General features: G+C 38.4%; 1 protein-coding gene across 2 annotated transcripts; it reads right to left on the reverse strand.

Moving 5' to 3' along the window:
* Window positions 1-734: 734 nt before the first annotated feature.
* Window positions 735-6,853, reverse strand: LOC103702172 (cytochrome P450 714B3-like). 2 transcript variants are annotated; one of them, XM_039124463.1, is made up of 6 exons: window positions 6,334-6,853; window positions 4,762-4,927; window positions 3,693-3,919; window positions 3,163-3,410; window positions 1,758-2,106; window positions 735-1,288 (listed from the first exon to the last, which is right to left on the reverse strand). In XM_039124463.1, the coding sequence occupies exons 1-6, from the start codon at window positions 6,385-6,387 to the stop codon at window positions 863-865; spliced, it is 1,470 nt and encodes a 489-aa protein (XP_038980391.1). In that variant the 5' UTR covers window positions 6,388-6,853; the 3' UTR covers window positions 735-862. The 2 variants fall into 2 exon arrangements, with proteins under 2 accessions (XP_038980391.1, XP_008782717.2); XM_008784495.2 differs by lacking the exon at window positions 4,762-4,927 and having other exon boundaries at window positions 6,334-6,852.
* Between the last annotated feature and the right edge of the window lie 11,995 nt (window positions 6,854-18,848).

Here is an 18,848-nt window from a genome sequence, read left to right on the forward strand (position 1 = left end):
TATTTTTTTGTATCGGTGTTTGTTCTGAATCTCGGACTAGTACAGTCAATGTACTCCGGATAGTATACCGTTCTACATATCATACTCAAATCTCCATAATCTGAAATATGGAAAGAGTATAAACTCACAAAAGAAGTGCTTTTCTTCTGTTCCAACCTCCTTAATCAAACTCAATTCTCTTCATATCCTAAAACGAGTGTCGAGTTTTTAAAAGCTTCATGATAGGATCATATTGCAATAGCGTAGACTATATTTGGAAGTAGGGTATATTCTTCTTGGAAACTTTCGATGGCTCCAGTGCTAAATGACAAATTATTGGGGCTTATCTCATATGGACACCTTTCCTTCTGAGTGCTTTGGGCCGGTTTGATATAATAGAGTCTCGAGGCATATAGGAATACAATAACACTGTTGAGTCATAGATAAGCTCCCTTTTGATGGAAGGACGACTATTTTTTGGTATATTTTCCGGAGTAACATGGGTAAAGGTTTCAATATTTACCTCCATCATTCTGCTTTAATTTTCCTCTCATTATATGATATTTTCGCATGATACCTACAGTTCCAACCTACTAGTAAGGATATGACATAAATGATTGATCAAGAGGTGTACCTCAACAAGCAATAAAATGCAAGTCTTATTCACCACATATACTTTTTCAGTGTACTCAAAACAAAGCTGAATCTTTGAACCATGCTGCATATTGTGACATGATGCTATTGGATACTGTAAATTGAACCAAAATATGAAGCGAAACTATATATCATTGCCATTTTGAGATGTACTTACAAGTATGAAGGGTAATGAAATGAGTTACTGTACACTATCTAATAAGCCAAATATTTTCCTCTCCATGTTGTTTTATACCTTCTCCATGATCAGACTTACTCCAAATTCAGGTTCTACAATCAATCTTAACGTAGGGGAATGCTGATAACTTGGTGACAAGGTAAAACTGAACTTTGAAAGAACGAGAGAGAGTATAATCTTCAACTCAACCATGGCGAAATTTTGACCTAGACATGTCCGAGTCCCAGCGCCGAATGGTACATACATGTGCGGATGCTGGCAAGCGCCATGAACCCCACTTGCAAACCTCTCAGGATTGAACTCATGCACATCTGGACCCCAGATGTTGGGATCATGGTGCAAGATCGATACCGGAACATAGACATTGACACCTTTGGGAATATGAATGCCTCCAAACTCCATTTCCTGAAGGGTCTCCCTTGTCACATATGCTCCAGGAGGATAGAGTCGCAATGCCTCCTGAATCACCATGGTTAACTGCAAGTAAAATATGTAAGTTATGACCCAGAAAAGGAAATGGCACTCAAAAGTGTTCAAGGATGAATGTCAAAAAAAAAGGGGCATTTATTATCAAGTTAGGTCATGTGCATGATATATAGATCAAAATAAGTAGGAAAATAACCAAGCTTGTATCTGATAAGAGAACTATCATGCTCATGCCATGCTTGCATTAATAATGCTCAAGCTTATATTAATAACCAAGTTTGATTTGCACACTAAGCCAATTCTGCTCAATAGCATCTCTGGTTAAGACCACTTTCTGGACACCTAACCCAATTAACCTGGACTAAAGCTACTCACCGTAAAAGGCAGGATAACTTTATTCCAAGTTAAAGCAGGTTAACCAGCATGGGCTTGTCATAGCAGCAACAAGCTCTGTGTCTTTCAAGGCAGCATAAGCTCGAGTTCAGAAGAAAGAGTATTAGCAGCAGCAAGCAAGACTTACTATCTTCATCTTCTGAAGTGACCGGGCATCCGTCGGGCGACCGTCGCAGACCTCCGCAACCTCGGCCCTTGCCCTGGCTTGCCACTCCGGGTGCAGACCGAGCAGCATGAGGCACCAAGTGGCTGTGACTGCAGTCGTCTCGTGCCCTGCAAAGTATATGGTCTTGCAGTTGTCCACCACGAAGCTATCTGTGGTGTTGGGACCTATGCGACCATTGCTTGCACTGCGAAGGATGGCCTGCAATAGATTCTTATCTCCTCCTTTCCCCTCTTTCACTACCTGCAGTATCAGCGAGCGGATTTCTTTGTTCAGCCTCCACATTTCTCGGTTTCTCTTTGTAGGAATGTGCCTAACATAGCATCAGTTCAATACTGGCCTGTTAGTTGCTTTGAACTTTGAAGTCATGAATCAAGAGAGCAAAAAAAAAAAAGACTGTCGCAATAAACTTGAGCTCTTGTTTTCGATTCTTTTTCCTACTGAATCTTGGCATATTTTGGGCAGTAATGAATGAGTTCTATATAAAAGAGGAGGAAAAGTTGTTTACGAGAGAAGGAAAACACGAGAGCAGAAATCAAAGAACGGTAACAATTTAAAGTACAACCCACAGTGGGACATTCACAAGAGCCCCTACATTCTCCCCAAGCTCCGAGAATAACGAGAGCCCAGCCACAGTAGCTCTGCTTCTATTGTGATACACCTCGAGCAAGAAGAAGGAACACTCAGGAAGGCGTATGCTGAGTCAGAGGTCCAAGACTCCTCCATAACTTTCCATGACTCTCACGCCACCTTGGAAGAGCAGATAGATATGTTGCAGAACATTTTGCATGAATTGGAATACATGGAGCAGCTCTTCTTCAGAAAGATCCTTGCATTTCTCTCACGCCAAACTTCCCAACAAAGCGCTGCCATTAGTCTTTTTGAATGAGCTCTATATAGCGTTCTCTAAGATGGCTCAGGCTAGTTTATCTATGTACAGTTTACTGTAATTATCAAAACATATCTAGAAAGTGTAAAAGAGCAGACTTCCTACTCGAGCAACACTGTGAGCAAAATAGAAGCAAAGAAACTTGGAAATCACAACAACATCAACAAAAAGAATCAAATTTGAGGAGATAAACTAAAAGAAGGTTATCAACAATCATGAAACATATATATATAAAATGTAAACAAGAAACTTCCTAATAGAGCAACACTATGACCAAAACAGAAGCAAAGAGACTTGAGAATGTCTCAAATGAAGTTTGTGTTCTCAACCATCCCTGTGTGACCACCAGTCTCACACGACAATTGTACAAGGATTTTTTTCTTTTCTCCATCTCAAATTTTCTACAGGTAACTACAAATCATAAAACATATCAAAGCTTCGGTCAGAAGTAAAAATATCAAAGCAACTAGAGCAGCATACCTTACACCGGTAATTTCGACGAACATATTAGGTTTGCAAATGGCCTTCTGCAACACTCTAAGCTTCAAAAATATCTCTTTTCCCTTGATATAGCTGCTCCCAAAACAGGCTCTAGAAATTACATCAGCAGAGTAGCTCCTCAGATCTTCATCAACCTTTATGTCTGCAATTCCCTTTCCACGCTCGATTTTGCTCTCCCATGAGTTCAACAATGGGAAGGTACAGTCTACCATCAAATCTACCATACCCTGCATAAGAATTTAAGTTTCTTCTTTAGAATTGCATAGCTTTCTATAAAAGCTGGCTATAAATATTTTCAAAGCTAGGATGGAAGAAGGTTGAGGAATTAATTCCAACCGTGTATAGAGAGGTCTAACTATAATAAATTCAGTGATGGTAGAACGAAAGAAATACCAAAGGCAAGTCTTTACAAGATTCAACAGGGAGAGTGTCAGGTATTCTAAGTAAAAGATGAAATAATCCACATCATTTAGTTGAAATAAACGGTTTGATTTTTGAGAGAAGCTTACCTTAACCTTTTCCAAGAAGAACTCAGGGGCTATAATCTTCCTTTGGTAGGCCCAAGCCTCCCCATTTGATTTGAGAATTCCTTGACCAAACAAAGGCTCATGGGTCTTCTTTAGGTACGTAGCCTTTCCCAAAGCTAGAGACCCACAAAGCGTGATATCCTTCACCAAATCTGGGTGGCTAACATGCAATGCGACCACATTTCCCATTGAATATGAGAATATAGGGCCTGCAAAATTAAAAAATAGTGGGTAGTGGCACGTCTCAACTATATAAAATTTGATTATGAACTTTTCATTAGACTATATAAATAATTTGTCCCAACTATTTGAAATTGATATATCATTCATCACCCACCAAGCTCAAATTTCAACGTTTTCTCAATTTAGTATATTTTTATAATTGATTGTTCAGTACAAAATCAACCCTCAACATTTTTCACCAACACTTAGAATCCGCATCGGCAAAATTTAACTCATCCAAGTTATCATCCAACTATTATTAGTCTCAGCAGGTTGATATTTCAAATTAGAACAGAGAGCCCTTAAAAGTAACCAATCTATCATCAAGATGGTCTAAAATATTTTATTAAAATAATTAAAAGATGGAAAATTGAGAGAAATGATACTTGTAGTAACAAATCCAGTTCAGAACTTTGAATTGCTTTTTTTTCGAGCTAAAGGAAAGCATAACTCATCTAAGAATTCAACTCGAGAGCTCTAGTTGCTGAAAAAAGTGGTACCTGATTGAGAAGTGAAATGTTGAGTTGGATCGGATCCACTGCTGAATTGGTGGATGAGTCCAGCCGTAAAGCAACATGCACAAAGACAAAAAATGAAGAGCGCAACATACATATTTGTGCTTGTTGTTTTGTGATTGGATATATCTGCTAGCCCTAGTAGTAGATCTGATCCAACTAATAATTTATCTAACGATGCATAATCCAAGAACTCCACTCCTTATCACATGAATGGAATCACCTTATTCAACTTTTAACATTCAAACCAAGGTTAAGAACTGTTTCAACGACATCTAACTTGCTGAGAAAGTGCCATATTTAGACCATCGTACCGTTTGTATCTTTCACTTCTAGTTTGCTATAGAAGAGGTCTCCTAAAGAGACGACATGGAGCAAGTGCGCGTCTTTTTTACACCCCGAAAGAATAGCCTCCTCTCCGGGCGTGGGCCCGCTCCAACTGTTAGGCTTACGAACACTTCCGGTCCGATTTAATGGCACCTGAGAAGTCCGCATCAATGCCGGAATTGGGAAAAGAAAAGAAAGAGGATGCAATGAAAAAATAATTTGACCGGCGATGTTCGCAACTTTCGGTCTTCCATGTTCATAAAGTGAGCACCATGTGCCTGGTGGCCCACCAAGCTGGGTTTAGACATTTCTTTCCAAATACGGAAAGTGGTGAGGATTATGCACTACTTAACACTTTATAATAGAATTCTAACCCAAAGTTTTTGTGACCCATATAGGTGTATATTTAGTCCAACATCAGTTATTTACTGGATAGATTTTAGATATTTATAATATGGAACCTAAATAATACCTTCCGACTAATCTTTTTAGATGAGATCCTGAATTGTTATAAATGGTATCAAAACAGATTCGACCCATAATCTATGTAGACTTGAAGGCATTGCAGCTTGGCCACGGGCCGATCGTAGTGCTTATGATTAGATTTGAACCATCAATTTGACAAGAACATCGGGACTTCAACGGAGGCAGATCTTGATACTTATATGGTATCAAAAAACTCAAATAATACATTCCTACTAGTCTTTTTGGACAAGGCCTTAAGTGTACAGTTTTCGATTCGAAATTTTTTTTATCATTATTGAGACATATTTAAATGTGTATTTGGTTACCGATAACCCGATCTATGGTAGATGAAGCACTTGGATGTAACCTTTGCTTTTTTTATTCTGGGATAAATATCTATAGTTGATGAGTCACTTGAATGTAACATTTTTTTTTATTCTGGAATAAATTACTCTATCATGTATGCAAGTAGTGTTCCTTGCTTATATCGTCATCTTACACATCTATTACTTGGAAATAGTTTCACTTTGAACTTTCTCTGTCCTCTAGCATAAGGACAAATGCAAGACGTGGCAAGTCATTTTCTCTAATTCATGCCTCGGTGCACAAATTTATTAGGAATCCATACCTATCAGCAGTTCATAATATTCAGCTATCACCATGATCATCATTCAGAACACCAATCAACAGAAATAAATGAAAAGATGGTGGCTTGACTAGTAAAATAACAACAACAAAAAAAGAAGAAAAAAACTGATGAGACTATGGAAGAAAGATGATATTGTAAGCCTTATTAGGACCTAGAAACTATATAGTTAATCATTAAATCTCATTTTCTTTCTCTAATAAGTAATTTCTCATTGGTTCTTATGTTATTAAATCTCGTCAACCATATCTTCAAGATCATGTCACCTGAATCTGTTTATTTCCATAGATCTTACAGAATAGAAGGGAAGAAAAATTTGAAGCAAAAAAAAAAAGACTAAAAGATGAATCTAGAGATTCGTAACTACTAGCCAGAGATTTGCAGAAAAAAAAAAGAGAAAAAATTGTAAGGTAAAAGAGGCAGCAGCAGCTAAGGAAGAGCTTCATACCATATTTCTTTCTCCATTGCTCAAAATATGGGAACACTTGCGACGTGTAGTCATGCTTCATGCCTCCTCCTCCTCCTTCTCTGCGGGCTTTCTCTGCCATCACCAACCTCTTCATCTCCGGTAGGTTCCCGTAAAGGAACGCCGGCGGAGGCCCGGCGATCCCTTGCCGCCTCAGCTTGCCGCGAATGCTCTCGGGCCGCAACCAAGCGATATAGTAGAAGTACAAGCTCAAGCTACAGACTCCTATCAAGCAGAAAGAAAGCAAAACCCCCAAGGAAGTCTCCATTCACTCACCAGTCCCTCCCTCCTTTCCCTTCTCCTTTTCCTTCTCAAGTGTGGCTCCCTTTGCTTGAATCAGCCCCAGGCCTCATGGATGATAACGAGATACACAGCTGGGTGAGTATTATATTACTAGTGATGTGCTCTCAGAAAAATAATACTATGTAACTGGTGATTCGTAGACCTCATCCGAGAATCAAAACAATGACAGCTCTTGGCATCATTATAGGGACAAGGGTCGCAGCAACGAACCCCACTCTTTTCCACTTGCATTGGCCTGAAATGGTCTTCCTTTTAATCACCGCTTGCAGAGGACCACAGTTGCCACCCTTCCTTGTCGTACAAGAGGTCACATGTTCATTCATTGTTTTATTAGTTCTCTATATTGCATCAGATAGTTTTATTTTATATATATATTTTCTTTCGGTACAAGTTTTATCGAGTTCTTTAATGCTGGCGAATTTGTCTCATGGAACCTCGAATCCACCGCTGTTGCATTCTATCGGCTAAACGGATCGACTGAGGGGTGGAGCTCGAAGCCAGTTTGGTCGAGAAACAAATTCCTGGGCGGCTGGTCTTCAGCTCAAAATCCCTGTGATTCTTGCGGATTTTGTTATGCCAGGGCTCGGCTAGTGCACAAAGTTAGGTATAGAATTGTAAGGTCCTATATCGGCTAGACTCGTTTTAGAACTCGAGCATATGAGGCGGATGTCTCCAAATTCAAAAAGTAGTCTGAGTAGCGTACGTAGACCTCAGAGCCGGACAATATCTAGCAGGAGAGCCCTGTGTTCCCCCCTCACGTGGCCCCACGTGGGCACTTGGGTGCCTTACATGCCTCCGCAAGCGAGGGCGTGACATAATCTGTAATAACAGTCATTGTAATAGTTTTAATTAGTACATAACCCACATGATGCACGGAATATATTTATTTTTTTTAATCATTTTGAAATGTAATATAGTAATGTAACTACTTTCAAATAAATAGAATACTTCAGCAACTAAATTTCTATTGCACATTAAAAAATAATTTCGAATGACAAACGATAAATTTTATTTTGTTATTTGCATCAATATTATTGATACCGACACTCTTATGTTTAATGAAAAACTCTATATAAATTGAGTTTTCAAGTGGAAATTCTCATCATGATCAACACCAGCATTATTAATATTGGTCTTTCCCAGAATAAGTTTAAGACATACTAAGCGAAAAATATTGATGATAATTAAGTAGAACTCCCATCATTAATATCGGTGTCTGCATTCATACTAGCATTATTAATACTCCTTTATTGATGATATTGATGATATTCGTATAAGTTAGGTCGGCAAAAATTCCTTCATTGATACTAGAATTATTAATACCAACCTCACACAAAACAATAAATTTTAACAATGATCAAGCAGAAATTCTCATTATTAATACAAGCATTCATATGATAAATGAAGAATTTTGCACAAGAGCCCCCATGCATGAACTCCCATTATTGATACATACAATTGATGCTTGCTCCATGCGATGCATAAAGTACGATTTTTTTTCAACTAATTTTGAGACGTGACATTGTAGTGTAATAAATTATAATAAAAAGTTTTATTAAATAAATTTTTGTTGCATATTAAGTAATGAGCTTGTTGACTGACCATAATAATACCAACGCCATTAATTTCTGCAACCACATAGCAAATGAAGGACTCTACATAAGGTAAGCTTCCATGATATATATATATATATATAATAGATTTGAAGGCCTCATTTTGGGTTTGTACAAATTGCTATTCGTAATGTATCCTATTATGGCTTCTATTTATAATAAGAATGATGATGGTCATTATTTTACTGGATAAATTAAATCACTATCTTTATATCCTTTCCTTACTACACAGTATCTATCAAATCTTCTATTTACGAATACTGATATTAGTAAAAAGGTCTCTATTTTATTACTAATATATGTTATTTCTCATTATAATGATGAACAATTTCCACATCATAAAATTATTCTATCAATATAAAAGAAAATAAAAACTCAACACAGCACTAGCCTGGCAAATACTAATTGTAATTTCCATTTTACAGATAAAAATAATAATTTGCCAGGAGGTCATTTATATGAGAATATCGGTATTTTGAAATCTTCATTTGTTTGAAACAAAATTGTGTGTTGTGTTTGGTCGAGGTTTAAGAATAAAAGAAAATGAGGCTTCTTCATTCCATTTATTTCATTTTAACCCAATTAATTCTAGAAAAGTCTATTTATTTCAAAAATAAATGGTTATGTCTAAGAGAAATAGCATTAACTTTTTTTTTCTACTCTTCGAATGTGAGGTCCCCCTTCCTCTATTGTGCAGCCTGCACGCACCGTGCACGGAACTGGAGCTAATCAATGGTACGAGTAAACTTTTTTTTCTTCTTTTAAGTAAATTACAAAAATCTCTTTAAAATTTATATTTATTATATTTATACTAAATAATTTGTAAAATCTACAGTTAAATTAACTGTATTAGTAAAATCATTTATCTTATATGAAAAGCCAAAATTATCTTTAGGTGGAAAAGAGGATGCACATATTTTTTGATATCCTTAGATGACTGTTATATTAGTTAAGATTATTTTTGCTACCAAGGTAGTAGCCTGGTGGTAAAAAGTTTGGATTTCATTCGAGTTGTCCGGGTTCGAAACACGCGGGCGTCGATTAAATCAGGGAATCACATGCCCCACACCCGAATGACTCTGTGTGGATATGCTCTTCTTCTATCAGTACTGAAGTGGCACTTGAGTGACGTACTCACACGTGGATGGCTCAGTGAGGTTTTTCACGAGTTAGGGAAGACATGCGGAAACTTGCAATCTGTATCGAACATTTTCTGGTGGAAGGGGGCCCGGAAGGGCTGCTACGCGGGTGGGTTCTGCCCCTCCCCCTCCCCTCCTATTTTTTTAACCAAAAAAAAGATTATTTTTGTTATTTTTGAAGTTTTTTCTGATGTGGAGTGTAAGCCCCATTAAAGATTAACCATTTTACTAAGATTTTGTTAAGTTATGGGTTAAAGTGTAGCATAAAAATAAACTTCAAGGGATTAAATGTAGGCCTTAGTGTAAGTTAATTGACCTCTAATTTTATATTAGTTTTTGTAATTTATTTATATTTTAATGCCCAAATGCCGATCTTCTCCACCAAGCGGGAGTCAGAGATTGTCAAGTAAGGCTTAGGTGGACGTAATCAACGCCAATGGACTCGGCCCATCATCTCGGGCTTTTTTCGTCCTATTTTAAGTACATCCGGCCCATAACTAATTAACTGGCTCGATTGCTCACACGAGAATGGGCCTAAGCTCAGGGCCCATCTGGCCTCATTAATCAAGGATCCAACTCAGGTAACCAGGAGCATGGTCTGTAGGACTCTCACCTACCCAGGATGGTCCTCTCTTTTTTTTTTTTTTTGCTTAAAAAAAAAGGGGTAGGGGGGGGGGGGTGGAAGGGACAAGCCCACCCCCGCGTAGCAGCCCCCAACTGGGCCCCCATCCCGCCAGGAGAATGTTCGATGCGGGCAGAAATGGCCGTGTGTTGGGCACCCCGACCGGTTTTACTCATACCCTCCCCACCCGTGGGCCCGGCTCAGCTACTCCTCTGAGCTCTGGCTCGAGTCCCACGTGTGAATACGTCACACCTGGCACCACCCCGGCTACTAGCGGTTCAAGAGCGGTTCTATACCACAAGTCCAAGCAGTGGCCAAAGTAGTAAGCTTCGGTCCACAATTTAATCGTCGCCGCAGCGATTCGAACTTGGGTCCTTGTGGTTAGAATTGCTGCCCAGTACCACTAGGCTACCACCTTGGTGGCGATGGTCCTCTCATTTTTTTTTTTTTTTTTTGCTTAAAACGGGTGCTTCAGACAATGCGTGTCCGAATACACCCAAGAACATCAAAATACAAAATCTCACGTAGTGCCGAAGGCAACTCCCGCTCACCTGCCCACAGGACGTATCCCGAATGGTGTGCTGCATATGCAGCTACCCAGTCAGCCGCTCCGTTGGCCTCCCTGAATACATGCTTGGCCTCAAGGGCCACACCATCCCTCACCATCATCCTAATATCCCGGATCAAAGGATGGACAGTGCTCTCCCGCCGAATCCACCCTATGACAGTGGATGAGTCGCCCTCCAAGATGATCGAGCTAGCCCGCAGTACCCGCCGCGCATGGCAAAGGCCGGTCCAGGCAGCTCGCAGCTCCGCCTCTGGCACTGATATGTCGAATAGCCGGCAGCCGCCCGCTGCCACTATCCTGGAATGATGGTCCCGTATGACGAAGCCGGCACCACCTCGCGTGCCACTGTCTAGTACTGAACCATCAAAATTGACCTTGAGGAAACTCGGGGGTGGGGGCTCCCAGGTGAAGAACACCGTCCGAAGAGCTGCCTGATGGTCCTCTCATTTACCAACAAAAAAAAAAAAAAAAGAAAACGTCCCGTCCAATCACCTAACGTTTGTTTCAGAAGGGACCCACCCGAACGGACGGTCGGTGATCAAGACAGGACAGGATGGGACATGATAGGAACCTCTCCTCCCGGTCGAATTTATCACGCAAGGGCGGTGGGTAATATTAAAGTTGTACGTGGAACGCGTCAACTGGACCTTTTTTGGTGTGTTCCCTCGCAAGGCTGTGATCACAATCTTTCAAGTGAATTTTCCTGACCATCTTAGCTCTGATCTAAGATTGTCACATATTAAATCATCAAGTCCTAGATGAAGGTCCTATAAAACAGATGATGTATCCATCTCGTAAGCATGCCATAATTAAGTGACCATGGTCTAGTCGTATGACATGTCATGTCACAAAATAGAAAAATGGAGCAATTAGGAACATGTACATATGTCATGACTCATCCTCATGTCTGGGGCACCCGAGACAATTTAATTGACTCATGCACAAACACTTTCCTTGTGAATTATTTGGGCATGCCGGTGATTCCATTACTGGATTTCGTCAAATTATAGAGATACTTACCCATAAGTCAGTTGAAGACTTGAAAATTACTGGAGGAAGATATAAATCTAGCTTAGATTAGATTATTAAGGCGCAAACAGAAAAACACAAAATCAATCAATCAGCAGTATATATATAAATCAATATATCAATCAGTATAAAAATGTGCTCGAAAGATAGAGTCAATATAAATAACTAATAAACAAGATGCTCGATGGGCGACACATGAATATAAATAGTTAATTAGAGAATCTTTCTCGAGAAAATATAGTTGAAGACTAAATAACAGAAGAAGAGTCTCATTTGGAGAGATGTAATTCATCAGTTTCTTCCATAAATTGAAGCATAGGCCTGCTTTTTGAAGAAAACAGATCTTTTATTGCTTTTTAATTATCAAGCTTGGAATCCAAATCCTATCAGTGTTTGACAAAGATCTCTCACAAACCCTATCACTTATGTAGTGGCTTCTTATTTAGCTAATTGTAATGGATTTGAGAATTGTGATGCCTCATCGAATTGTCTTCAGAATATTTTCAAAACAAATATAAGTGGGTGTATTTATTCAAGAGCTTTGTGAAGCATCTGAACAACAACAACAACACACATATATAGTGGAATCCTTTGAAGATGCCAGCTGATCAAATTGATAAAAAATTATGCAATATCCTTCTTCGCCAATACACACCAATTTAGGTTTCTTCAAAGTAATGAAAAGCATTATTTCTCTGTAGCAACATTGAGGCATGGCATTTTCCCATCCTCCACTAGGAGTCACTGGAATTTTGATACTCTAACTGTGATGCTACCTATTGCGCCTTAAAATATCATCATCTTGGATTAGAAATGAAATTTTTATAATTAACAATGACTCAACAAATCAATTGGTAGTGCCATATGGGCCAACTTCATTTGGTGCGTGCAAGGAATATCTTGTCAGCTTCATCTTTTAGCAGATGGTCCAACATCCTTGATCTACATTGTTTAAAATTCCAATGAGTTATAAAGATAATTCAAAAAGCCATTGCTTGGAATTTAACCGCCCTAAGCCTGATGTGTTATTTTGCTTCCTATTGAAACTTGAAATAATAAAAAAAAACAATTATCGATGAACTTCTTAAGTAGAATAAAACTTTAGTTTATATAATATGTTTGTTTCTATCAAATGTATGAATTATTTTTATGTCTTCCTTTTATCTCCTTCAATCAATCCATCGACCAATACTTATTGCATGTTCTAAAAAATTATGTATATAGAAAACATGAACGAAATAATTCCTCAAAAAAAAAAAAAAGAAATGAAAAGCAATTATTGATGCACTTGTTAAATAATATGAATCTTTTATTTCTTCTTTTTAATATCCAGAAATTAATAGTCAACTAACATTTTTTTTTTTTTACATTTCTAAACTAAAACACGAATTATTAATAATTAAAATAACTAAAAGCATAACTCCAAATGATGGTTGAATTGGAGACGTCCATTTACTGCAGGACAGCCAAAGATTGAGCCAGAATTCGGCAATATGTGACCATCTCCACTCAAACATCAGATCAAGATACTTTCAAACTATTAGCTGTTTCATGGTACATAAACGATTCAACCATGAATTGGAGTGGATTCCAGCTCACACGAGCTCATATTATTTTGAACCATATAAACTATTAGGTTGGAGATGTGACGCTGTCACGAGACCCACCTGATTCCAATAATGAGGGAACCACATTGCAATCACATGAAAAAGGTGACACTGAGAACTCGGTGTAGAGCAACAGGGGCCAACAACGCAAGTATGGAACACGAGCTGATGTTGAGGTGAAAAAGAAGCACGCAGGCCGAATCCTCAATCCTATCACCACTTGGCACGACCTTTTGTTCGTGAAAAATTTATGGATGGTAAAAGCCTTTAGTGGTGGCTGCAGCTCCAAATAACAAGTGGATTGTTGTATATACTTGACCTGTTAAATCAAGTTAGATTTGGTTACAGTCCAATTTTAACATGATAGATCAAAAACTTTAAGTCCGTTTGTGTTGGACGTATAGATGAGCCATTCTATCTATTCGATCCCGGTGATCAGCTTGGGTACGATCGTTGCAGATGCATGCCCGGTTCCTTGTGGGTTTAGAAATTGGTTGGTGAAATCATATCTCGATGGTTGCAATGCTACTGATAAATATGTTGCAACATGCAACACAAACAAAAATATAGATAGGTAGATAGATAGATAGATAGAAAATTATCATAAGTACAAAGACCAAGCGATCATAATAAACAAATAGATGATCATATATCGTCGTCTGCCACTTGGAAAGTCTTCGTTACTAAACCATATTATTTCACAGGTGATGTAGTTTTGGAATTGAGAAACCTGGCATTTTGAAGCCCAAACTTGATCTACAATTCTTCTATGCACATTTGGTTGGCAGGCTTGGCATGTTGTGATATATCCATTTTAATCCAAGCATAACATCTCCATGGTTGTGGCACAAAGACTAATTGGGCTTGCGAAATAGAAAGAGTTATGCATAGCTTCATAGAAGAGAAACTACACTTATCCATGGTATCAACAACAAAAAAAGGAATCCTTGGCTATATGACTCAAAAGAGATTGGAATCTTATGTCACACCTTTTGTGGATTGTACTTAATGGGAGGCAAAACATATAGTTTAGCTCCCAACAATGGGACCACTCAATTTTGGCTAAATGGGCTCCAGCACCGACTGAGCCGGATATCGGCCCCGCCAAGAGCCAGTCCGAGCCCAGACTCCACCAAAGGTACGGTTGACCTCGGCCGAATTTCTCTGCTGCCGCGTTCTGCAGCAACCTTTTGATGCTCATGATGACGTCCCGAGCCCGAGCTCAGGACGCCCTAAAAGCTTCTTCGACCTTAGGGCGCTTCCTGTATCCGCCGACTTACCCTGACTAAGCTCGGGGTGCCTTCTGTATTCGTCGACCCATTCCGACCAAGCTTGGGGCGCCTCCTGTATTCGCCGACCCGCCTCGAGCTTTGAGTTCGGAGCACTTTATTGAAAAAGCAAAGCCGACCTCATCAAATATGTGATGCGACCCCTCATCGAGCCCAGCCTCGCTAACAGCTGTATCCACTTGCATGCCTACGCTTGCTTGTGTGGCTATATATTGTAAACACCTCTACGCCATGCTTTGCTTGCTGGCCAGCGACAGTCAAGGACAACGCCATGCTACTCCAGCTATACCCTGTTAAGACCGTCGACGCCCTACCGCTCACAAGAACGGACTGCACCATGTGCCACAAGCAAGTTCTGGTTGCGTGCCATCCCCTCATGATGGGAACGGGCCATATCTCTGCCACCTGGGCGCCTCTATCAGGACTATAAATAACCTCATCAGGTAATGCCTAAGAAACTTTTGGCTGGACCAACTGAGCACCACTCTAACTTGATCGTCGGAGGGCCCTCACCGGAAGCACCAGTGAAGCTTTGTGTAGGTACATCGTCGCGCGGGAGGTGGCTCTCATCCTCTTCCTCCACACTTCGGCAACTCCCTCGACTCCTCTGGCGTGGTCACCCTCGGGCTAAATTTGAACCACAACAGTACTAATTGTTTATGTACTGCTCTCTAGAGGAGCCTTTCTGCAAGTTTTCGTGTGAAACTATCAGATCAATTGTCGTTATTTATATAGCTTCATTTTTTTTTGTTGCTCGCGCATGCCAGAGAGAGTATGCTATAAAAATGCAACTTTTTAATTTTTCACTCTTTTTTAAAAAATTTCTTGCGACAGTAGGCCAACCATTCTCAACTACAAGATTATGAATTTGTAAATCTGACTCCCTGTATATTTTATACTGGACAAATAGATGGGTTGAAGCATCTAGATTACAACCATAATCTTATCCTATTGAGTAAGAGAATTTGTTAAATTTGACCAAATGTTTTCAAATCTATCTGCATATGACTTCTTGAGCTTAAAAAATACTCATCTAGCCGATTTAAGTTAGAGAGAGGGAAAAAAAAAAAGAAAAATCAGCCCTACCTGACTATAGCTGCTGGTATCCATTCTCCAATCTTCTTTTTTTTTTGGAGAAATTATTAGATGGACCCGGTCACGGATAAATCTTGAGATATGTAGTGGGTGAGAGGATGAATTCTTATCAATCATAAAAAAAATTTAAATATAGGAATGAATATTGTGGCCAGTGACCATTGGCCCGGTCCATGGGACCAGGTGCATCTAATAATTTTTCCTTTGCGGTGGGAGTATACATGGTTGGCTCTCTTTAGTTTATTGGCACAGCGGGCCAGCATGTCCTCACTTCTCCGAACCGTGAAGTAACGTTAAAATAATAGCCATCATTCTCGTGAGTCGTAGACAAATACGTGTGGTTGATGGAACATGGGGCATGGCAAGTGTGTCCAAAACTTAGTGTACACTTCAATAATTTGGATCACTTTAAGGCTGCTGCCTTCCAATCCATGACTTATGACATCACATGAAGATTGGCGGTTAACTTTTCCTTTTATTTGAGGGAAAACTTTATGGGAAACCTACCAAGGACATACAATCACATACACATACAAATTAAAAAAAAAAAAAAAACATTAACTTAGGCCTAGTGTCAACTTATAATTCAGCCATTTCTTACCAATTTTAACAAATTTTACCAATTTTTTTTGGAGAAGAAAGTTTTGTGTGCATTGAGAGGGTGCCTCGTAGCATTATTTTTCATTTCAATAGCAATAAAATATTATTTCAATGCAATTATTGCATCTATGGACAATTGGACATCTGGAGATCGGAATTGTGATTAAAAATGGATGATGATGCTTCCTTACGTGATCTCTTCAAATAAAATAGGATAAGGTCCGCATCATTTGGCTTCTTCGATGGAAGGATAGCACTACGACGTTGTATCCAATGGATGTGGAGTTGGTCTCCTTACTGCATGGGCTTTATACTCCTGGAAAGGTGCCCATTTGGCTCTTATCGTTTTGTGGTGAGTTGTCGTCTTGCTGATGGTCGTCCATAAGTCGAATGCAAGCCTCTCTCTTCCTCTGTTGGACTAGAGCTACGGCGGAGAAGGAGAACCTTTCTTGTGGGGAACCGAGAAAAAAATTAAAAAGAAGGCAAGAACCTTTCTTATGTTTGAATGATTGCCAAGGGCATAAAAAACGAAGCGTACTCCATTGCATAGTCTTTCTTCCAGCAAATGTTGTGTAAGATTGGTGTTTGGTGATCCAAATAGGATAACCGAATTCTTCCGGCAAATGTAATGTAAGATGGTGTTTGATGATCCAAATAGTATAACCGAAGTGATCGTAGGCCACCGGTGATTCTTATCTCAGGATAATCTAAGATCACCACGTTTGGTATGCTATATTCCAATGATTAAAGTTTTTCAGGTATCTATAAATAACATATTTGGTATTTTATGAAAATTCAAGATCGCTAACCATATAGTACTAAAATTACTCTTGATATATTCAATAAAAATATATTTATTAAATTCTATAAATTATTAGTCCTATAAAAATATATTTATTAAATCCTATGAATTATTTTTATTTTTATTTATCATATATTACTATTTTAATACTACTATTAATTTTAATTAGAAAAATATGGTAAATAGAAATAATAAATTGAATAATTTTATAATATAAATATAAAATACATTAAAATATTTTTATTGTAATTTAAAAATAAAATCGAATAACAGTATGATAATAATACAATTAATAATATATTATAATACAATCTATATCATAAAAACTATATTTGTAATACCACTATAATATAATATATAATATTAATATATTGATTATACTAATTTTTCTCTTCTAGACTGAAGGGTGTTTTTGTCTCTAAATTTTAGTCCAAGATCATTGCTTTGGGGTGATGTTATGTACCCATCCTCAAGGATGGATTTTTCATTACTGAGTGAGGTGGTGACTTGAGAAGTGAGAATAATTTGAGATCATAAAATAATTTGAGAAGTGGGTACGCCTAGCCTAAATTAATTTTTAATTTTATAGATTTTTTCTTAAGCTTGAAACATAAAATTCCTCAATAGAGCATGTGTGTGCAAATGTATGCTATGTGTTCATGGACCTCGCCCAGTATGACAATACTAATGTATTGACCAACCCTCTCATTGAAAAAGGAAAACTAAATATAAGTTGAGAGATAGTTTTACAAGGTTTTCCATGCATCATTGACTACAATCATCATATACCCCCCAACAAAAAGAAAAAGAATAAACAGAAAAAGAAAAGAAACTAGAGAGAGAAATAATTATGGAGAGTAAAATGAAACATGTTTATAGATTAACTCATCCAAGCATCCAACATGGTGTGAATTGTAGTGGCCTGATGGTAATATTAAGAAAAAGGTTGATAACTAGATGGTGCCACAAATGTAACAGTGTAAAAATTTTGCAGGAAAAGTTCACCCATGACAATTGCCTGAGACTCATGACATTTCATCCCAAATTAAAAAAAAAATCATCATAGCATCAATCTAGCCATTAAGATTAACATCATTGGCCTGCCAATCTAAAAATCCCCCTTAAAAGTATTTATGAAAATAAATTCAACAATTCCCTAAAAAATGATCAATTCAAAAATTTTGTATTGCATTAGTCCCCAACCTACACACAAGGAACCGCATACAAATGATGAAGTCAGTCTCCTAATTTTTTTTTTCAACACAGTGGACTCATACCCTAGACAATTAGCTTTAAGTCTACCCTAGACAATTAGCTTTAAGTCTCCGCGCGAAGACTTTGATAATACATGGATGTAAACCCAATCTTATTCAAGATTCATCATTTTAGTATCGAATTCGGTGCCATATTAATATTATATCGGTACGGTATGGTACAAGATTTTTTCAGCATACTGAGTATTGATACATTATCTATATTGAATACTGATGTTGAACCAGTAAAGTATGATAAGTTTTGTAATATATGATTCGGACTAGTATTACGAACTATGGTCTTGCTGGGCAGTGTTGGGGCCACTAGAGCCGCACAAAATATGCAAATCTTACTCGATCATGCATCAAAAACGAATCATAAAGTCCAACATGTAACACAAACACAGCCGTTGTAATTGCCCATCATGACGGTTGGCGAGAACCTAAAGCGTGTCCCTTACGGTGGCGCCCGGACGGTTCATGTGGAGCGCGAAACCGTAATTCTAGCAAAGGTTGGGGCTTATTTTCCACGCTTTCTCCCTGCCCTATATAAGAGAACCGAATACTACTGGCTTTC

The sequence above is a fragment of the Phoenix dactylifera genome, chromosome 3 (genome assembly GCF_009389715.1).
Source record: "Phoenix dactylifera cultivar Barhee BC4 chromosome 3, palm_55x_up_171113_PBpolish2nd_filt_p, whole genome shotgun sequence".
Classification (NCBI taxonomy): Eukaryota; Viridiplantae; Streptophyta; class Magnoliopsida; order Arecales; family Arecaceae; genus Phoenix; species Phoenix dactylifera.